This window comes from Anser cygnoides, chromosome 24 (assembly GCF_040182565.1).
Source record: "Anser cygnoides isolate HZ-2024a breed goose chromosome 24, Taihu_goose_T2T_genome, whole genome shotgun sequence".
Lineage (NCBI taxonomy): Eukaryota > Metazoa > Chordata > Aves > Anseriformes > Anatidae > Anser > Anser cygnoides.
The window spans coordinates 572,321-594,433 of record NC_089896.1 but is presented as its reverse complement, the minus strand read 5'-3'; the positions used below and the strand labels follow the sequence as shown (position 1 = coordinate 594,433).

General features: G+C 50.2%; 2 protein-coding genes across 4 annotated transcripts in view; one reads left to right on the top strand and one right to left on the bottom strand.

The window, feature by feature from the left end:
• The first annotated feature begins 1,600 nt into the window (after positions 1-1,600).
• On the top strand, positions 1,601-5,073 carry XKR8 (XK related 8). Its single transcript, XM_066982590.1, has 3 exons — positions 1,601-1,952; positions 2,907-3,103; positions 3,987-5,073. The coding sequence occupies exons 1-3, from the start codon at positions 1,660-1,662 to the stop codon at positions 4,724-4,726; spliced, it is 1,230 nt and encodes a 409-aa protein (XP_066838691.1). The 5' UTR covers positions 1,601-1,659; the 3' UTR covers positions 4,727-5,073.
• A 1,550-nt stretch (positions 5,074-6,623) lies between these two features.
• Positions 6,624-22,113, bottom strand: part of EYA3 (EYA transcriptional coactivator and phosphatase 3) — a 57,229-nt gene continuing 41,739 nt past the window's right edge. For all 3 annotated transcript variants that reach the window (XM_066982587.1, XM_066982588.1, XM_066982589.1), the window contains 9 exons: positions 19,574-19,713; positions 17,420-17,503; positions 16,800-16,889; positions 14,984-15,042; positions 13,902-14,062; positions 11,704-11,818; positions 11,181-11,302; positions 10,811-10,911; positions 6,624-9,978 (listed from right to left, as the gene is read on the bottom strand). In XM_066982587.1, the coding sequence (XP_066838688.1) occupies positions 9,898-9,978; positions 10,811-10,911; positions 11,181-11,302; positions 11,704-11,818; positions 13,902-14,062; positions 14,984-15,042; positions 16,800-16,889; positions 17,420-17,503; positions 19,574-19,713 (953 nt within the window). In that variant the 3' untranslated portion in view covers positions 6,624-9,897. The remainder of the gene's footprint in view (positions 9,979-10,810; positions 10,912-11,180; positions 11,303-11,703; positions 11,819-13,901; positions 14,063-14,983; positions 15,043-16,799; positions 16,890-17,419; positions 17,504-19,573; positions 19,714-22,113) is intronic.

Below are 22,113 nucleotides of genomic sequence, written 5' to 3'. Positions count from 1 at the left end.
AATCCAGGCCTCCCCATAAAGTTTAACTTACCTTCCGAATGTATGAGAACTGTGAGCTGCCACATGCTCCTGAGGAGCCTGCTGCCAGCTGAATTCTTCATTTTGGCACACACTCCTCTTCTGAAAAGATGGCAGAACTGGTGGCCTGCAAAGTTTTGGTGGCCTTGTACAGCGGCAGCTTTCCCTCTGGTTTGTGAGCAAAGCCAGGTGGGGTTAGTGCTTCCTTTTACAGTGTATGAATTGCAAACAAGTTTAGGCCATGACATTCACGTGTCAGCGTCCAAGATACGGTTCCAGTATAAGCTTGATTTTATTTTTCTTTTTTCCAAGCATCTTCTGTGTTCTGTTAACTCTCATACACTTATTTTCTAACTTCAGCTGGGCATTGCAAACTGACCTTGACTACTTCACTGTTAAGAAAGACTTAATGATTTGGTAATTTGCCAGCTTTGGGCTTTGCTCAGCTCCTGTGAGAACCACAAGGGAACAAATACAAAGTAATTCTGGGCCTTCCAGGTACAGGTGGATGAGCCAGTGAAGAAATACTCTCATTGTCTGTAAAATGCAGATTCCAGGGGTCTGACTGCAGGCTAAAGTGAGCAGGAGCTTGTAAGGCAGTAGGGTGCTGCATACAGCCTGAGCACCTTGCTGTATCAGTGCAGTCCCAGGCTACTCTTGCAGGCTGTCTGCGTGGTACCTGCAAACCATTTTGCTGGAGAAGTAAGGTTCGAAGAACGAAAAGAGCTGCAAAAGGAAGGATGAAAACAGTCACCTGTGAGCTGAGCAGTGTAGGTCAGGCACGTGAGTGTGGTGTCAGGCCCACGAGAGAAGTGGCAGTGGAACAGACGTGTTGGAAGAGAAACAAGGACACAGGAGGAACAGCTTGGCCAAAGTTGGTATTTACCCCTGGTACAGCTCAGGAGTGTATACGGGACCACTGTCACAGCACATACAGGTGCCAGGGAGGGAGGGATGCAGATGTCTGCTCTAGCAGACCATCAGGACGGTCACGGTGCTTCCAGCCGGTCCTGGGACAGCTGGTTTGGTGCTGGAGTCCTTGTAATGGCCCGGGCCCCTCTCTGAGCATCTGCCCTCCTGCTCCTGGCCCTGCAGGATCCGAAAGGGAATGCTAGTGGACGGCGAGCATTTCTAGGTTTTGCTGTGTCCTGAAAATCACCTTGCTGTTTGCATCAGCATTCCACGTGGCAGTACTTCGAACCCACCGCTCTGATGTCTGGCTGTCCCGGGATCTGCTTTGCAGCTTCCCGACGTGGGCGGGGAGGGCTGGTGGGGGAAGCGGCCGGGGCCGCAGCCCCGGGAGGCGGCAGAGGAGCCCGCGGGGCGGGGCTGGGCGGGAGCGGCTCCCCGGGGGCGTGCTCGGGGCGAGCGCTGCCGGCCCGTCAAAGGGTCGCGGTGCCAAGCCCCCTGTAAATCGGCTGCTGTGCACGGATTAAGTGGGGGGGGGACGATTACGAAGTTCACGGGGCAATAAAACCGCGCCGCCGAGCACTGAGCGCTCTGTGAGGCCGGGCCTCTTTTCCGCCGGGGGGAGAAGCGGGGCCAAGGAGCCGCCCCAGGGGCCGGGCCTGGGGCCGGGGGGCGGCGCTGCCGGGAGGGCCGGGCCGGGCCGGGCCGGGCCGGGCGGTGGCGGCCCCGGGCATGGCGGCGCGGTGCCCGCCGCGGTTCGGGCCGCTGCAGCTGCTGCTGGCGGCGGCGGGGGCGGCGGCGGCGGCGCTGGACGTGTGCGCGGACGCCTGGGTGGCGGCGGGGTACGCGCGGGCCGGGCACCCCGGCTGGGCCGCGCTGGGGCTGGCGCTGCTGGCCGCCGCCTCGGCCGCCGCCCAGGCCTGCAGCTGGCTCTGGTTCCGCTCCGACCCGGCCGCGCTGCGCCCCGAGCTGCCCCGCTGCCTGCTCGCCGCCCTCCACCTCCTCCAGCTCGGCTTCTTCTACAGGTACGGCCCGGGGCAGGGCCCCGCTCTCGTGTCCCACCCCCCCCGCCCCGGCCCGCACCCCCCGCGCTCTCCGCTCCCTCCGTGGCGGCTCCGGCCCCGCCGGCGCCTCGACCCCCGCCCCGGGTGTCCCCCCCCGGCCCCGCCGGGCCGCCCCTGGCCCCGGCCCCGGGCTGGGAGCGGGCCCCGCCCGGGCCCCGTCCCGGCAGAGCCGCGGCCGCCCCCTGCGGGACGGGCCCGGACCGCGGCCCCGGTCCCGCGCTTTCGGCCCCGAGTCAGGGCCGGTCGTCACCCCCCTGCCCGCCCGGCTTCTCCTTGCCCCTCGCTGCCGGCCCTTTCTGGCGTGGCAACCAGCGACAGCGAGCGGAAGCGTCGAGACTAGACGGTGCCTCGTCTTTTTACAGCAAAGATAGCGCCTGCGTCCGTCTCTGTTCCCAGGAGCGAAGATCAGCTCCCAGGACGGTGGAGCAGAGCACGGATCCTGTTTTGGCTTCTGCTCCCCCCTTCTTTTCGGGGGGCAGCACGGCCACGGTGTGCCTTGCCTCCCCGCTGAAGGAGACGGCCTGGCTGGTTGCTGAACATCCCCCGCAGAAATCAGGGGTTAGGTCAGAGGGCAGGACGCGCACCGCTCTGTGCCTCGGTTTTCTTTTTCCTGGTGCACGAGCAAGCAGATGCCAGGGGCAGAGAAGCTCTTGTACGTGAAAGGCCTGGAAGCTGTGCAGGGGGCACGGGGCGGTTGCTGCGGGACCCCTCTGGTGGGGGCTGGCACCTTGCTGGTGTACCTCTGTCATGGGGAAGGGAATTGCTTAAGACCGAGCTGAAATGAGCGGCAGCTCCAGGCTCGGACTTGCTGGTGCCACGTGTCCCACCAGGGCAGCGCGTGGTTGTCGATGGGCGCGCTGCTGCAGGCGCCCCTGGCCCCACGCAGCTCCTCACCGCAGCCGTGGCCCCGTGCAGGTGTCTCCACGCTCTGAAGGTGGGCTGGAAGGTGTGCTGGGCAAAGGCAGCGTCGGAGGAGGAGCAGAACCGCATGGCCTTTCTCTCCCATGACATCAGCATGCTGCGCCTCTTCGAGACCTTCCTGGAGAACACCCCGCAGCTCACCCTGCTCCTCTACGTTATCCTGCGGACGAACAAGGCAGAGCCATCCCAGGGTGAGGGGGCTGGAACTGGGGAGGGGTTGTGGGCTGCAGGCTTGAGCCTGAAGGGCAGGAGGGACCTGGTAGGATGTCTGCAGGCTGTAGGACCGAGCAGGATGCTGTTCTTCTGCCTTTGCTTGAGGTTCTCCAGTCATTCACGTCTCACATCCATCGCCTCCTTGATAGAAGATGCAAGAGGGTGGACCCAGTCCTGTGTGCCCCACTGGCCTACGCTGGGCCTGGAGAGGGTTGAAGCTGGGGGGCCTCTGTGATCATTCCCCAGTGTCCCCTAGGCTGTGCCTGAGGTGCGCCCCCCTGCACCTACCTCACCTTGTGGTCCTGTACAGCACAGCATGCCCTTGGCCAGGGCCCAAGGGTCAGGAGCGCAGTCAGGAGCATGCTGGGGAGCAGGGAGGTGCTGTTGGGGACACGTGTGGAGAGTGGAGCAGAGCCCGTGGAGGAGGTGCTTTGGTACCCATCCCAGAAAGGGGATGAGCCCCCTAAGTATCACTGTGAAGAAGCAGGGAGCTGAACCGTGTCCTGGCTCTGTGGAGCCAGAGCTCATCTCCTGCCACTGTGTGCTGGGGGTCTCCCTGGCTGGGGAAATGGGCTCTGCAGAGCTCTTTGGTCCTGGCGCCTCTTCCCCATCTCCTGCTCCAGCCGCCAGGCTTGGGCAAGGGAGAAGTCCTCCAGGAGCGGCACCAGCCTGCTCCTTGGGGAGGGCGGGAAGCCAGGGAGGCAAGAGAAGAAACAGAGGTGCCGATGCTCTGACTCCCCAGGGCTGCTGCTTTGCATGCTGGTGGGATGCGCGTTTTAGCAATGTCTGGCAGGGCGATATTTGGAGCAGGGCCAACCCCAGCTCGGTCTGCCCGTTGCATCTCTGCTGCTGTGTTTGCAGGACTGGGGATCTGCACTGCCTTCCTGTGTGTGACCTGGTCTCTGCTGGACTATCACCAGTCCCTGCGCTCCTTCTTGCAGGACAAGTATGAGCTGAGCCTGGGCTCCTCAGCTGTCTACTTCCTGTGGAACCTCTCCCTCACCTGCCCCCGCATCCTCGTGGTCGCCCTCTTTGCCCTGCTGTGGCCCTACGGCGTCGCTGTTCACTTCCTGCTCGTGTGGCTGGCGATGTTCCTCTGGGTCAGCTTGCAGGGCACGGACTTCATGGAGTCGCCTGGCCCCGAGCAGCTCTACCGGGCCATTGTGGCTGTGATCCTGTACTTCAGCTGGTTCAGCGTGGCTCCGGGGAGGACGCTGTACCGCAGCATCATCTATCATGGCTTCATCCTGGTGGACAGCACGCTGCTGGCCCTGTCCTGGCTCTTGTGCCGCTCCCCTTCGGACGAGCACTTGTACCTCATCCCGGTGGTCTCTGCTGCCCTGCCCTGCTATCTCCTGGGGCTGCTGCTGAGAGTCAGCTACTACAAGTGGCTGCACCCCAGCGCACGAGCCCAGCAGCAGGACAGCTATGATGAGGTGGATGCCAACAGGAGGACCGATGGGCTGGAGTTTCGGACTGTCTTGGAGCCGGACCTTGTGAACAGGAGGATGCAGTGGCTGGCCCAGCGCCAGTTCGTGGTACCTGTCCTGGCAGAGCAGCGCTTGCTGAACGGGGCTGCTGCTGCCGACGCTGCTGTCTGAGGCCGGGTCCTCCAGCTTCTCAGGAAGGAGTCCTGCCTCGTCAAGGTGTTCTGACTTGCTGGGGAGAGAGGTTTGCTAGTGCTCTCGGTTATTCCTCTGTGTGCCCCAGGCTGTTGTTTTGGGCAGCTTGGTGCTACGTCCGGGATGCTGGAGGGGCTGGGCCGAAAGCTGGGGAGATCTGCGAGTGCCTGGCCAGTCCCACGGCACAAAGCAGGGCTCCCACTGCTGCACTGGAGGAGAGCCACGGTGCTCGGGGCAGAGGCCAGTACATTGTGAATGCACTGTTGTGTCAACCTCTCTCATTATTTATTATTAGGCTTTTCAAAAAAACAAACAAAACAACTGTTCATCCTCTTTGTCTGTGCCTCTCTTGGTGCCTGCTGCCAAGGTTGCTCCTCATGGACGTGGCTGCTGGTAGTAGAGGGCTCATTCCCTCCTTGGCAGCAGCTGTGGGTGTTTCTGTTTGCAGGCAGAATTTTCCCACTTCTGGTGTTTTGCTGTTAAGGTGAAAAATTGCCCAGTATCGAGGTGTGACTCGGAGCCCTGCTGGGAGGGGCAGAGAAGAAGGTGAGGGCTCTCTGTGCAGCCTGGCACCCACCTGGGAGAGTGGCTGCCTTGGGAGGGCAGCGGTTGTAGGGTGCCTGCAGCTCTGTCGGGTGTTAGAGGGGTCCTGGGGTGGGATGCGGGGCCAGGGCTCATGTAAGTAGTGGCCTCACCTCCTGGCAGCACTTCACCACTTTGAAAACGTGGGAGCACTTTCACACAGGGCCCTGCTCGCGCTGCCCCTTGATGCCTTTCCCGCTGTCCGGGGAGATGGGCAGCGCTGAGCTCAGCTCTCTTCAGGAGCTCGGCTCCTGTGCAGAGAGAGGGCACGGGACAAAGCAGCGCCTGCCTGCGGAGGGGCCTGTGCTGGAGTTCCTGCAGCCCCCAGCAAGCCGCTCCTCCTCCATCATCACTTGCAGAAAGAGCTTGCGTGAGCAGAGTGAGAGGCACTTGGGCGGCAGGCCCTGCGCTGTGCCCATGCTCTTGTCCCTGGGGCAGCTCAGGGCAGCCACAGCACGGCCGGGAGCTGGGGCCAGGCCCCGCTGCCCCGTGTCTGCTGCCCCACACCCCCACACGCACCCTGGGCCCAGGCTGGTGGGGCTGCAGCTTGGCTCAGCACTTGTGGCTTATTTGTCCCCTTACAGTCCCTTTGTAGCCATTCCTACCGCCACCAGCTACCGCTGTGACCAGGCTGGAACGACCCAGGGGCGGTTCCTTGGCTGTAACGGTGGCGCAGGGCTGAGGGCCAGACATGGGGCTGCAGCACGGGACCTGTGGCAGAGCCTGGCCCCGTTGCCCGGACACATGGTGCTTGCCCAAGCAGGCTCCAAGGCACCTCCTGGCTCCTGCTGCTGTTGCGTGGCCCACCACAGCCCCTTCCCCATCCACCCCCCGTCGCAGGAGGGGACTGGCCCGTACCAGGTGCTGAGGGAAGGGCGGTGCAGGGGGAGGCAGCCAGATGCAGCTGAACTGCTCCTGTCCCATGAACCTGCCACAAGATAAGCCCAGGGCAAAGGGCTGGTGCAGCAGCTGTGCTGTGGTGCCACTGGAGGAAGTTGGTTGCTGGACTTGTGCAAAAAGGGAGGGGGGGGGGGGGGGGAAGGCAGGGTTTGTGCCTCACTACCCAAGCATGATGTGACTTACGTGGGCAGCAGAGCAGAGCCAAAGGTCGTGGAACTGCACTGCTGTCTCCTGCAGGAACCCCCAGGAGAGCAGGGCCCTCCAGGGGCTGTGCTGGGACCTGAGGCGCAGCCACCCAAACGCCTTCGCTGTCACTGACCCCAGCCAGGGCCAGCACCGAGGGCAGGGACCAGCTGCGGGGAGGGGCTGTCAGAGAACAGACTGAAGCACTGACTATAGAAAATAAAGACTTTATTTTTTTTCCAGTTCATAGGACAGCTCCCGTTACACAGAACACAAACAGGCAACGGCTGCGCAGCCAGCAGCCCCTGGGGCTCCCCTCCTTCCGCCGTGCTGGGATGTCAGCGCAGAAAAGGCTGCTGCGGGCTCGGGGGGGCTCCTGCTGCTTTCTGCGCCACCGCAGGCTGAGGGCCAACACTGGCATTTCCCCCAGAGCATGTGGAGGCACCACACACACCGTGATCAGATGGTTGGTTTTTAAGACTCTGCATCTGCAGTTAAAAGCAGGGAGGAGGCCAGCAGCTGCTTGTGTGCACCCAGGCCAGCTCAGCAGGCCAGCGGGCGTTCGTTCACGTATTTGGATTTATCAGCGGTTCAGCTTACAGCCAGGTCAGGAATAACAGGAGAGCAAAGAGACACAGAAGCAAATCAATGCTTGGTTAAAGAGGCTGTACCTGCCACACAAGACAGGCAAAGTCTTAACATCAGCCAGCAGCGGGGGAAAAAAAATAAAATAGCCAGGTCAACCTTTATTATTAAACAAACACAGAAATGTACCATCAACCTCCTATTATAAAAGTACTTTACATACATTCAAGGAGACATCGTATAAATAGCAGTATGAAATGTCACTGGCTGCAACAGGTCCACACTCAGCTAAAATTTTGCTGCCATCTTAAAGTTTCTTTAAAACATTTTAAAAGTAAACAAACACAAAGCAAAGCCTGCCAGCTTCTGGGCTGCTTGGTACCTTGGTTCCAGCATTCGCTGTGAGTGCCTGGGCAAAACACATCCCACCTCCTAGCACGGACCGACATGGCTCTCCTGCAAGCGACTTTAGACGTTAGTGAAGCAGCGAGGCCACTTCCCTGTGCCAGGCAGTGGGAGGTTAAGGCACGGGTTTCCATCCCAAAGTTCAGCTGGCTGGAGTACAAGACGTGCTCACAGGCTGGGACATCTCCAAGCCTGCTTACAAGACCTTTGGATGGGCTGGGGACCTGCAGAGAGAGATTTAGGAACCAGCACAGACTCTTCCGTAACTTAGAGGTGTCCTGATCTAGGAACATTTCAGAAACAATGGAGCTGCTTCTCCACATGGCTCCCTTCCTCTCAGATCTGCTCTTGCTGATGCAGTAACAAGTCTTCTTCAGAGCCCTCAGGTGAACCTAACTCTCAGCCCTGCGCCATCTCCATCCTCCCACTCTGCACAGGGCTCACGCTGCTGCCAAACACCAGCATGCACCCACAGCATGAAAGCAGAAATTGGCTCCTCAGGTCTTCTGATGGGACAAGAGCTCACATTGCTCACAGGCAGCAGCTGCTACACGCACACAGCACAATCCTGAAGCAGCGGTTCCCTGTGAAAATATGCAGACCCAGAGCGTCCGCCTGAGAGCAAAGCACTAGGCCAACACCTAGCAAGGAGCTGGATGGAAAGCAGATGGCTCCTGACTCCTGGCCATCTTGGAGTGAGGAAAAACTCTGATTTTTATATATTTTTTAAAACCAAAACTGGAGCTAGGAACATCTGAAACAGAGACCTCCATGTTCAGTCCCTCAGCTCTGGGGATCTAATGCCCTAGCACCTCTTCAGCAGTGGTGACCAGAGCCAGCACAGGGACAGACACCAACCCGTCACTCACAGGCCACATCACAGTGCATGGGCTGAGCCAACACAGCAACTCCCCCAGCACCGATGGAAATTATTCCTCAGTAATTAATGCCATGAAAGGAATGCAGCAGATATCACCTGCTTCTGTAGGCACAGCCTGAGTGGGTCAGCGTCCTCCCGAAGTGACAGGTTGGGTCTTTCAGACCAGACCCAGATGGGTTACGCTGGGCTGCAGATGAGATCTGGAAGAGTTTGGGTGCAGCTGCGGTGTTTGCTGAGCCCCACTACACACCTCTGCTTTTCCTGCTGAGCCAGACATCTGGCCTCTGTACAAAAGCTTCAGGCGCCTGCCGATTTTGTGCCATCAGGGTACAGGCAGGTGGCAGACACCACCAAACACAGCCTGATCTCACACAAAACCAGCCCCCTGTGCCAGCACCCGGTCTTCAGCTGGTTATTTCTGGCTAGTGGTACTGCAGGTCACTGACTCCCCCCTTTTTTTCTGAGATAGTAGCAAAAATATCAGTGTAATCATCACTTCCAAGGTCAGTGTGCTCCAGGCTGGCAAGTCACAGTGTCTTACAAAATTAAGTCCCCCTTAACAAGGATTTTATTTTGTTTCTAACTATGTAGAGTTAGGCTAATGCAAAGAAGAATATAAGAAAATTGAATCTGATTCTACTAAAAGGAACATACTCTCACAAATGGAGTCAGAAAAGCAGAGGTGAAGATTAGTTACCATACCCTTCTTTGTAACATTTATGAGGATTTAGTTCTCTCTCAAATTATTCCTCGTCCAAATGAGGTTTCTGTTCACTTCTCAGCACTATCTGCAATAGTGTCGTGCTGTATCCAATGTTCACAGGCAGTTTCATTTTCCCATATAAGGAAAATCTGTGGGATCTGCAGTTTGGGTTGTGGATTGCTGGAATCCAACAACCTACTACTTGTTAACAGGGTTTGGAGCCATGTGCAATGTACACACATTGGCTAGAAGCCAATGGGATCAACCAACAGCAACACTTTCCTTTATGAGGAACCCCAGAAACATTCCCTTATCTTTTTATTTTCCAGAAATCCCACACTGAAGAAATAACGTAAGGATATCATAATAAATTATCTGCTTTGAACACCCAGGAAAGGAGAGAGGACACACTTTCACATCAGTAGAGGTATTTTGACATTTTCATTAGTATTTCCCATGGAAAAAAACAACAGCTCTTTTCGGCTTTGCAAAACAAGGGAAATTCAGCTCTGCCGTCAGTATTTTTCTATAAAAATAAGGTTTTATGTTTACTTGGGTTCTATAACTAAGCTGAATAGAAAAGCAGAAGTATCTGTTAGAGCCTTCTCCACTGGATTACCCCTTCACTCTGGAGACTACCTGCTAGAAGAATTCAGCTGGCTTCTGTGAGTCTCTTCTTCAGACAAGCTCTAGCTCTGCTGAGTCTAGTGCTTCTTTATAGGACACCTTTTGTACTTGGCAGGGCCTACGCTCCTGAGGAAAGGACCTGGTGTCACGTTCTACTGCACAATTTGCATTAGGTGTGTATTCTTCATCAAGCTGAAAATCGAGTCCCCAAATGTATGAGATTTCTGCCTCCCCAGCAATGGAGAGGGCTTGCAGGAGCTGCAGTCACACCTTTGCTCCAGTGTCTTACAAGAAGTCTAACTCAAGGGCTTGGTGAAGGGACACAAGGTCTGCGTGGTTTGTGATCCTCCAGAAAGGCATGTTGTGCTGTAACAAGAAGATTAACAAAGTCCATTTTATGGGAGTGATTTTGCAGCTAGGTGGAAGCAGTCAAGGTACACCTGCAGAGTTGTGCAATACAGCATTTGTGACAGCACATACCATGCTCAGGAAGGATCTCAGCCGTATGCACACTGGTATCTGACCCTTATCTTATCTGCACAATAGTTCGTGATGGGTGCCAGCACTGACTATCAGCCACTTTGGGCAGTCATGATGGAAACCTCAGATGAAAAGCCTCCAAGACTCCAAGGGAATCTGTGTGGATGACAGCTCTGGCACATGGCAGTCAATGTGACGCCCGAGAGATGCTGTCCTGACAGTAATCCATGCACTTAACTGCCTTTAATTAACACGAGTGAACAATCTACTCAGGCTTGTTCAATCAAACTTTTAGCTCCTTATCTGTAATTCAGACTAAGAGTAGATGCTGTGTATTGATCTGACTGCTGGCAATCAAGTCCTGACTCCCTCAGTGCTTCTGAGAAATTGCATTACCCTGATTGATAGACTCATGCTCTGATCAAGGCCTGCCACATCAAGATACTGTCCCTGTAAAAACAGGGACAGTGCTACACTAACAGTCTGCAAGTACACATGAACTTCAAACCTAGACAAGAGTAAAACAGAACCTTTAAACCCTCAAGAGCCAGATAACTTCCCCTCTTCATGTAGTAAAAGATTTCTTGCAAAGGCAAAGTTTCCCCTCTCTGCCTCTGGCGTGAAGAATTCAGCCTTGGAAAAAGAGTACTTGCAATAAAAGACTGTTACTGTAACCTCCCTGTGCATCAACCCATATCCCACCTCTGCAGAAACCCACCTGCTTAGCTGCAACCTCTTCATCACGCCCATCTCCAATTACCACATAGGTGACTTTCTTTCCAAATCGTGACACAATCCTCTCAAAACAGCTTTCTTTGCCTGCCAGAAGAGAAACCACTATAATGAGCCTTAGGCAGAGAGAAACAGAAGCCTGAACTAACCCCTTCTTCCCAGAACAAAAATACATTTTTGTCTTACTGGAACCCAGTTTGGTTCATAAGACCAGAAGCCACCACAATTAACACGACTAGCTGCATCACAGCAGTCACAAGCACTTCTCAGCTGCAGAAACTGTGTTTCCTGTGTAAAAATCCTAGCTAGCCCACAAAAGACACCTCAATGCCAGGTGTCTCAGCGCAGACCCTTACCTATTTTTGTAGCACTATAAATATTTTCAATGGGAAACACCTCGCCCAATCCATATAGAAGAACTTTGGCAAGAGCTGGCACCAGTTGGGTGGTTGTGATCAGGATGTTCACACAGTTTTTTCTAAAAGAAAAAAAAAACACACTTGTAAAAGCACACCTACGCCTTGTAGTGCTGAAGGGTACTCTGGGCAACTTGCTCAGCTTTCCGAAGTGCCATGAACTTTGCTGCCCTGCTTCTCCGAGTCTTTGTAGGCCAAGATTTTGATTTGTTTTAAACAAAAATTCTCCCGAAGAAATGTAATTTTCTGAGCACAGTCTTATTAAGAGGACTTTCCTAGCAAAGGATGTTGCCATAGAAAGACCCCAAAGGGTGCTCACGAGTGGGGTTCCTGCACACATTCACTTCATTTCCTAGAACCTATGACAAGCAGCAGTAATGTACTTGTGAGCATTGCTGTAAGTGCATGCAAATCTAAGAGAGAATAACTGAGAAAGCAACGTACACGTTTCCAGTTTCCATACCTGGACTGTATGAGTAGCAGGGACTTTAATGCAGTTTCCAGCCAGGAATCTGTTAACACTTCTATGTCGGTTCTTAGTCGCTGCAGAGCTTCCCTCTTCTGTGGGCTAAGAAGGCCTGGAAAGCAAGCAACACATTTTCTCAGCTGCATTGGTAAGCCCTGTGCAGTTCTTAGGATACATACAACAAAATGTATCGACTCATACAAAAAATGAGTAGGTGTCGTGCAAGGTCACAAGCAGCAGCAGGGGAAGGAACTCCTGCAGTCATCCCGTCAGACTTCCTGCTCCACACAGGCCCAAGGACCCTTCCCATCTTAATCACAGAATCAGAGAATCACAGAATGGCCGAGCTTGGAAGGGACCTCTGGAGATCACCTGGTCCAACCCCCCAGCAGAGCAGGATCACCTGGAGCACCTTGCGCAGGATGGCATCCAGGCGGGTTTTGAGTATCTCCGGAGAAGGAGACTCCACAGCCTCTCTGGGCAACCTGTCCCAGTGCTCTGTCACCCTCCCGGTAAAGAAATGTCCCGTCACATTGAGCCGGAACCTCCTGGGCTTCAGTCTGTGCCTCTCGTCCTGTCGCTGGGCACGACTGAAAGGAGACCGGCTCCGTGCTCTCGACACCCTCCCCTCAGATACTTATGCACACTGATGAGCTCTCCCCTCAGTCTCCTCTGTTCCAGGCTAAACAGGCCCAGCTCTCCCAGCCTGTCCTCGTTCGACAGGTGCTCCGGTTCTCTCATCATCTCCACAGCCCTCCTCTGGACTCGCTCCAGCAGCTCCGTGTCCCTCTGGTACTGGGGAGCTCAGAACTGGGCACGGTGCTCCACGTGTGGCCTCCCCAGGGCTGAGCAGAGGGGAGGATCGCCTCCCTTGGCCTGCGGGCAACACTGCTGAATGCAGCCCGGCATCCCCTCGGCCTTCTTGGCCACAAGGGCACGCTGCTGGCTCATGGTCAGCCTGCTGGCCACCAGGACTCCCAGGTCCTTCTCTGCAGAGCTGTACTTAATGCCTTTTAAACATCATTTTCTCAAAACATCCAGTTGCAAACGGTCAGAAATGGTGCCTATACAGTCAAATCTGCTTCCATTATTAAATAAAACAAAAAAAAAAAGAGAGCCCCTTGAGTCTGAAACTGTTTCCACCTAATTTCCAGCCATGCAATATGACTCCGCCTTGTCACTCCTGCCCCACCACTCCTCACTACACGCAATATGCTCTAGTCCTCTGACAATGAGGCCACAGAGGGATTCATTCCGGGCTGCGCTGACAACTACTTTACCTTTAGACAGGTCCTGAAAAACTCCACATCCAGGTTTCCCACATGCAAAATATGAAATAATGTCTGACCCCTACCAGAAATAAGGTAATTGTGGTACAGTAAAATGCAGACTTTATTAATACAACTTTTAAGGCTGAAGGTTATAGTTCTGACCACCCTTTTTGTTTGTTTTTCAGAAAGTACGTCAAAGAAAATGTTGTGTCAAGCTTCTTTTGCATAGGCTAAGGGTACTCAAACCTGCAACCCACCAGGCTGTCACACAGTCAGATGAGCTGCTCCAGCAGCACCGTGTTCCTAGGGATCTCAATGCTAAGATTCAGACTAAACAGAAACTTTCTCAACATTTGACTTCTGTGGAATAGAGTTGCAGTATGCATCTTTATTACTGCTGTGGCATTGGAAGAGAAGCAAAATCAGAAGATTTTAAGTGACTTTGTGAACAGACTTAGAGATGTCATGTCAGACTAAGCACGGCAACCAAAAGAACAAACGCTTTACTTCTTGACAATTGCGTAATAAAAGATTTTATGAAGACATAGGTGAAAAGGTCTCCTAAGCAGAATGTTATATAAGTCATTTAGGCCTGTTCTACGCAGGGTGATAGGCAGCCTTTCATTCAAAAGTAGCAAAGGGACACTGCACCAAACCCTTCTCTGAGATATATGGTTGACTGACCAACCCTATCTACGTAAGTCAGAGAGCACACTGGAAAACTGTTCAGTTTTGGAAGATGCAGCCTCTTAGATTACAGAGAGAGATGATCCTAGTTAGCATTAGCAGAACAGTGAATTTTCATGTTCAAACATTTAGGAAAGCAAAAACTACTGTACAAAAACTACAGCTACTCAGAAGAACCAAGTCTGGCGTTACAAACTCTGGTTAGTGCTCCAGATACTGGTGCATGGGAACACTCACCTCCAACATTAGTTTTGTATTTGTCGTAGATCTCTCGTACCCTGCGGTAGCGGAATGCTAGTTTTCTCATCCAGTCCACTCCACCTTGGACACCAACTGATGAACTGTGATTTGCATTACTTCCTGAGCCACTGAAGCCATCCGTGGAGAAATTGTAGTTGCTATTAAAAAAAAAAACAAAAAAAACCAGATCTATTACGTGTGCCACAGCAGCAGAGCCACTGTGACCCCTCTGGCTGGGTTGCAGATTTCAGCTCTGACAGCAGCTAGAAAAGCACCATGAAGAACTCTGCACAACCACCTCTGCACCCCGATGGTGGAGGCCAGCTACTCTGGGCAATGTGCTCTAATATCACCTACACTTGCTTTCAGTTCTCAACTGCTGTACTGAAATTTGTTGATTCAACTTCTCTTGCATACCCCCAATACAAAACCAACTTTTGCTCTTCGCTCACTTCCTCCGCAATACAGAACATCCTTCCCACTACCCTCTCTCATTCTGCAGTGCTAAATCCCCATGTAGTATTTTCCAAACATAACAACTGCCTCTCTAGATCACAGCTACAGTTCCACAAGCAGATGAGCTGCTTTACCAGCTCATGACTGCAGGAAGCAGGTTCTGCTTCACCACTTTCTCCGTATTTCTTTCTCCCTGACAGACAGGCACTTCTCAGACCTTTCCATGAGCCAGTTCAACTCACTAATGCAGCAGAATAACTATCTCCCTGTCTGACTATGTATAAAATCAGCTCACAGGGAGGTGCAAACTGTAGGGAGACTTTAAAAAGTCAAAATCATCAAGTTTGGAGTGCGGGTTCTCCACTCATTACACATCACTGAGCATATAGGTAATATTAAACAGTTCGACAATGCAATTCCCATTATAATTCCAAAAGTTTTTTGTAGGTCTTAAAAAAAAAAAAAAAAACCACAGCAAACAAACACCACTGGCTGAGTTTCAGACCGTGCACAATGCTGGCCTCCATTCCTTAACCCCATTACAGTTTGGTTTCTTTCTGAAGCCCTGCAAAATAAACCAGATTGCATCAGCTGTACGTTTCATGCATTCTTCAGTACGTCACCTTAAATCTTGGCCATTATCATCAGATGCCACATCTTCTATGTGTACCTGGTCACACTCCTGTTTAAAACAGGAAAAAAAAAAGCAGAAGCCACTGTTGTAATCCAGAAACATATCAAACTTTGCAGATTAAAAGAAGCACGATACAGAACGATCCCTTCACATTTGCCAACACCACCAAACACAGCTATACTGCCTCCACAAACCTATACACAGCTTCCATTAGCTTTGTTTTCCAGTGCTTCCATTAGCTTTGTTTTACTTTGCACCACCTACAAGTCCTTGCCACGACAGGGATTTGAAGCACCATAAAGGTCAGAAAAAAAACAAACATGTTTTTATGACATTTTGTCTGCAAAGAAGAAACCTCAACACTTGCTGAACAAGTTGAACTGATCATCTGATCATCACTTATCATCTGAAACACTTCTGCCATTTCACAAAAACAAGCTAAACAAAAGCAAAAGTGCCCCCAAACCATATTATCTGGTCAACTGATGATACTCCGTTTAAACAATAACATAACGGTCAATTTTCTTTTACTAGAGATCCACAGCATAAATCTTGGATTGAAACATCAATACCTTATTGCTTTGGCATTGCTGCTTAGTACAGCTGACTTAACCCACAGATAAACTGCAAGTACCTTAGAACTACAAGCAAAATTTCCCCACCTCAAAAATTTCCCACTGCAACTACTACCAACAGCAGTGAGTGATGTTGACTACTTGGTTCACGTGTCAGTGACTATCCTTCCAGCACAACAGACCTTTTTTTTTTTTCCCTGGGGCAGAGATGTAACTGTCATTACCACTTTTGTGAAATTCATAGCTGCCATAAATGTAAACTTCATTGAAGTTTCCATTTGCATTAACAAAAACATCTTGTGTTTTCCCACCATGTACGCCAGTGATGCATCTACATTTAACAGGTCACTCTTCACACTCAGATTTAAACTAGGCCCGTAAATTCTGCAAATTAGGTTCATGAATCCATATTTTTGTGCTCAAATTTCAAAGATGACATAAGTCAGGAAATCTGCTTCTAACCACTAAATTCCAGACTATGCCAAAATTTCACACCTCCCCAGATAGCTTGCATTAGTCTTTTCACTGCTATCTGATAATGTCATAGCATAGGATATTGCCATGATTCAAGCAAAGATTTATATTCAGCTTCTGGGAAAGTGCAGAACAGACAGATGTATTTAATTTGGCAAAGAATAGTGTGCATGAAAGAGGATGGACGCTGAACAGAAGTCCCTCAAGAAGAAAAGGAATGGGAGAGCAGCAAAGATAGCTTGTGAGAATGGAGGGTAGCACCTCTGTAGGTACAGCCTGCTTGTCTGTGGAAGCACATCCTTCATAGTTGTTACACAGTCAGTGTGACCTACTGGTTCACTGGCTGAGACTGTTTTTTGTTTAGCCAAAGCCCCAAGAACTAACATTCTACAGGTCACCTTTTTCTCCAGATCTCTGGTCTCTATTTCAAATATAGCATCAGCGAAAGCAAAATGCTTACCAGTCCAGAATGAAACTATAATACAAAGTAGGCATCGCTCTTAATGTTTTCAGGTACAAGTAGAAACCCATAGGAGAGCTAGGAGAGCTCATGACACTGGAAGTGTCCAGGATGCCCCTGTCTCAGATAAAAGAGAACAAACACCCCTTTGATTTGGCTCTGCTTAGAACCACTTAAGTTTTGGCATACCATTATTCATTATTGACTTGCTGTGAAGCACATCTGCCTTCACAAACTCTGCAGTGTAACTCTAATTAATATGGAGTTTTGCTTTTTAAAAAACATTTGCCATGTACCTCTAAGTCATTGAAAAACAGGTGAGTATCAGCTACTTCAAAAATCATCTCCTCCATTGACAGACCAGAGCCAATCACTAGAGTTGGATCCTGACAAAACAAAAAGAGAAAATGTAAACTCATCACGGTTACAGGCTAAAAGTAAGTTATGACAAATCTTTCATCGGTTACTTTGTACAGAATTTCAAATGCCTATCAAGAATGATGTAATTCCATCTGGTAATACATTGACTCAAAATGTTAAAAAAAACACTTCAGTACTTCATGGCAGGGACTGAAGCACTTTTAGAAGCAACACATATATTCTAAAATCTTCAATGTATTTTGAAAGAGAAAAAATACTTCTTTTGTACTATGTCCTCAATAATTCCCAATAATGATAAAAGCAGTCTGACATTGTTAGAACGGAAGTGTTTGTGATGTTAATAATCTAACTTTGTATAATAATCTAACTTTGTATAAAGCCAAATCTAGTGTTCCTTTTCTCCCCTCCAATTTGCAACAAGTTAGAAGTATCATACTACACATTTAAAACAAAATAGAATTCTATTCCTTTTCCAGAGATTAACATTCACTTCTGTATAACACATGATTTTTTTTCACATAAAAGACATCATTACCTTGCCATATTTTTGAGCGTAAGACCCTGTGAGAAGTGAATGGAAGATTATGATGGTCTCATCCAGGTCCCAGAGAAACACTCGCTGGGTAGAGAATAAAATCAAGTCAGAATCATAGAATCACGGAATCATTAAGGTCGGAAAAGACCTGCAAGATCATCTGGTCCAACCATCTCCCTGCTACCAATATCACCCACTTAAGCACCAGATTCAACCTTTTCTTAAACACCACCTCCCTGGGCAACCCGTTCCAATGCCTGACCGCTCTTTCTGAGCAGAAATGTCTCCTCATTTCCAACCTGAACCTCCCCTGGTGCAACTTGAGGCCATTCCCTCTTGTCCTATCACTAGTTACCTGTGAGAAGAGGCCGACCCCCAGCTCCCCACACCTTCCTTTCAGGTAGTTGTGGAGAGCAATAAGGTCTCCCCTGAGCCTCCTCTTCTCCAGACTGAACAACCCCAGCTCCCTCAGCCACTCCCTTGTGTTCCAGGCCCTTCACCAGCTTCGCAGCCCTTCTCTGGACACGCTCCAGGGCCTCAATGTCCTTCTTGTAGTGAGGGGCCCAAAGCTGAACACAGCACTCAAGGTGCAGCCTCACCAGAGCTGAGTACAGGGGGACGATCACCTCCCTGTTCCTGCTGGCTGCACTATTCCTGACACAAGCCAGGATGCCGTTGGCCTTCTTGGCCACCTGGGCACACTGCTGGCTCATGTTCAGGTGAGCATTGGCCAACACCCCCGGATCCTTTTCCTCTGCACAGCTTTCCAGACACTCTGCCCCAAGCCTGTAGCACTGCAGGGGGTTGTTGTGGCCAAAGTGCAGGACCCAGCACTTAGCCATGTTGAACCTCATCCCTTGGCCTCTGCCCATCGACCCAACCTGTCCAGGTCCCTCTGCGGGGCCTTCCTACCCTCCAGCAGAACGACAATTCCCCCCAGCTAGAGTTGTAGAGTTGAGATAGTTCAAGTACGGTGCTATAATAAAGGAACAACTTCTAGGGTTCATTTGGTGGTTAGTTGCAGTATGCTTTTTAACAGATATGAACAACAGCATTCATCTCACAGACTAAATACATTATTAGACTCTTCCAATGTAGTGTGGTGGAGTTTATATACTGGAACAGGGCAACTATACGCTCCGGGTGAGACTCGTTTGATCAATTTTTTCTCAAAAGCTTCTCTTGTTTTTATAGTTATAAAAGCAAAAAACTAGAGTGATAATGAAATATAGAGCCCAGATAGGGTAGATATTTACTGCTGATGATGTACATAGCAACAGGTAAATGACCTTGGTGTTTATCAGAGACACCTTTGTTAAGATAAATAAAGGGGATTGGCTGTTGTGACTAATAGAGTTTTAGTACAGAAGGACTTTGACAGACTGGAGAACTGGGCCAGCAGGAACTACAAGAAGTTCAATAACTGCAGATTCTGCATGTGGGGGTAGAATAACCCCTTAAATAGGTCCAGGCTGGAAAGAGCTGGAGGGTACAGTGGACACCAGGTGCAACATGAGCCAGCAGTGCACTCTCCCTGTAGATAAGATTAACTGCATGCTGGAGAATACGGTGAACAGCTGATGGAGCGAAGGTGTTCCACTCTGGCACTGGGAAGGTCACCCCAGAATACTGGGTCCAGTGTTGTATCCCCTGTTCAAGAGGCATGTGAGGAAACTGGAGAGCAGTCAGCAAAGGGCTGCTGAGGCTGAGGGAGCTATGATGGTTTATCTTGGCAAAGAGGACACTACGAGTGATCTAATAGCAGCCCACAACTACTTGAAGAATAACTGTGAAGATAATGGAGACAAATTCTCAGTAGTGACAGATGGAAAAATGCAATGGAAAAAAGAACAGGCAAATTCCAGCTTGGGAGATTCTGGATAGAGAAAGGAAACCTGCTTCCCAAGGTGGGTGTGGTAGTCCCAGGACATCAATATATAGATGCAGGACCTCCAACCTTGGAGGTTCTCAAGACTCAACAAAGTTATGGTCATCCTCTTCTAGTGCTGGGGAGAGCCCTGCTCTGAGCAGGGTCACAGGAATTTCCTACATTATCCCCTTTCATTTCCATGTACACAGGAGGAAGGAAAGAGAGAACTTTTACCACCACACCATTCTGTAATGCTACCTGTAGAAAACAACATTAGTACTTACCTCCAGTTCACTGTCCTGTGAGGAGGAGGTGTCTGCTTTCCTCTTCCCTCTGTTCTTCCCAGGGATGTTTTTTCTTGCCTGCTCATCTAACTCTTTACTTGCTGTTGCTCTTGACAATGATGGACTTGTGGATGCATCTCCTGCAGAATGAAATCACAGAGCTCTCATCCCCTCATGCCTCAAAACAAACACCAACACAAAACTCACAGCATTTGACTACAAGCTCCCCCTGCAACAGGTAAGACATTATCTTGCTTTATTGAATCAATAGTACTCGAGCCATTGTTAAAACATAAAGCATGATTTCTTTGTCCCATCATTTCAAAACAGCTTTGTCTCCTGAATTCAGTACCCGTCAGGACTGACCTACTTACTGCATTCTGCTGCAGTAAAAGACATAGCACCCTTCAACGTAAGGCCTGTAAATCCCTCAAAAGTCTCACTATCCTAGCACTGCTTTATTCTTCAATTGTTTCTTTTAATGCTTCCTGAGAGTTTCTGTCAGAAACTCTTAATCTGGAATGGAAGTACAAAGGAAAGTATTGAGTAATGCCTGTCCATCCTAGATTTCCTGGGCTAGTGAAATGATTTTTTTGTGTTGAGCAATCCTATATGAGACATGCTGTTTTCAGCATACACTACTCCCTCCTGTTCCACTGCAAAATATCTTTAGAGTAACAGTTAAGCAATAGCCAGTGTATGGAGTTATCTGGAGTATGTTCATCGTACACAAATCCACAGCATGCTGACTGTACATGAGACATACGTAGACTACAGCTACATTGCCCAACCATTCCCCCCCAAAAAACAAAACAAAACAAGAAAACAAACAAACAAAAAAAACAGCGATGTAGTTGGCCCTCAAGACAAAGGCTTGGCCAAGCAGCATGGCCATGACTGAAAAGGGATACATTAAAGAGCCAATTCGCCAACCGGTAAGAGCTCCTTTCACGGGGAAAGGGTAAAGCACCATCACCCAGTAAATAAATGTTTTGCTTTGCAGAGTACTATGACAATGGGAGACACCCTCTGAAACCTCTATTAACATTTCACACAGAAGATTTAACATCCCAGGTATCTGCCTGACTTATTCAGAAATAGGACCAGAACTCTATCAGGAATGCAGAAAGGCATAGGGTCATCCACGTCCTCGTTCAGGGTTACCAGATGGATGACCTGGACCAGTTTTTGACTCTGGAGCCAAGCCAACTTGAAAGCTTTTGAATTCAGTCTGGGTCTTGAGCATGAAGCAATTAATGAACATCGACCAATTCCTATGAAAATTCACATAGAATGGTGAACTCAAGAGTACTCCTGAACTACGAAAACGTCACTGAGAACGTTAACAACTGGGCCATTCTCTGACTGGTGGCTTGAAGTAACAGGACAATTGCACGGAGCTTTCAGAATCAAGTAAAAACAGATTCAGGTGTGTAGATCTCCTGCTGTTTGCTCCAACTAGAGGACAACTGCTTCTTGAAAAAGGCAAAGCACTCGAAGCACTATGCTCCTTGATTTACAACATCAGTGTGCTTTTCGTCATCACCTCACCGTGGTATCCCACAAGGTGAAGATGGGTTGACAGGAAAGGTATGGACAACACCTCCTGTCCTAACAAAGGACTCAAGCCCTTTTGGAGCTACAGGAGTGTATGATCGCTCTTTCTGGAACCCACGGAGAAGGAATTGTTTCCAAGTTCTACTACCCAGGAAGGGAAAACCCAGTCAGTAGGACCCAGTGGACTGGCCAGGAATTCTGCCCAGCCAGAGCTCACAGCATTATCAGCAAAGTCATCCAGTACTGCTATCTGTATTCTCTCTTTGAGGGGAAAAAACAAACAAGCAAACAAAAAAAAGCATTTAGAAAGACACCAATTCTTGACATGTAAGAGCTAGAAATACAGGTGTAGTGAGGTCAAAGTGTTAATTATTACTACAGGTTAAACTAGGCAACTTGTTCGGAACTGGACAGCAGTTCAGAAGCAGCTTTCCCAAAACACAATGTTGCATGCAGAGTTCTCCTTCTCTGTGCGAAGAGGACTGAATACACTCAAAATCTGGCATTTGCCTAGTAGATGGGTTTTGCCAAAACAATGGTAGATATCTGGAATGCAGGTCAAGTTAGTGGGGATAGGCCTCCAGGAGAAAATGCTCTGGTGAAATCCAGCTATCAGAGACAAGCCTCAAAAATAGCTCAGAGGCCATGTTCACAGGGCAGCCACTCAGCAAGGCACTAGATGGACTGAGACCCCAGAAAACACTGTAGAAGTTACAAGGAATTAAGAAAATAAAGGTCCTGAGATAAGCTTAGAAAAAGGCAATATTTAAAGCAAAAGAATCCAACTATTGGATCCCTGTTCCATTCCCTTGGGCATCTAAGGAACCAAGGACCCACAGTGCACTCTGTGTACTCATGCCCAAGGCATGCGGGGAGTAGGTGAGCTAAGACGTAGCAAGTTCTGTTTCTAAGAGCCTGTGACACAATCATTTACAGGACGAAAAGATCTATGGAAAATCACAAGCAGAAAGGAAAAAAAAAAA

Excerpts from the sequence above, each read along its gene's own strand:
- XKR8 (XM_066982590.1), top strand. The coding sequence starts at position 1,660 with ATGGCGGCGCGGTGCCCGCCGCGGTTCGGGCCGCTGCAGCTGCTGCTG. Across the intron at positions 1,953-2,906 it reads CAGCTCGGCTTCTTCTACAG|GTGTCTCCACGCTCTGAAGG; the intron begins GTACGGCCCGGG and ends GGCCCCGTGCAG. Across the intron at positions 3,104-3,986 it reads CAAGGCAGAGCCATCCCAGG|GACTGGGGATCTGCACTGCC; the intron begins GTGAGGGGGCTG and ends CTGTGTTTGCAG.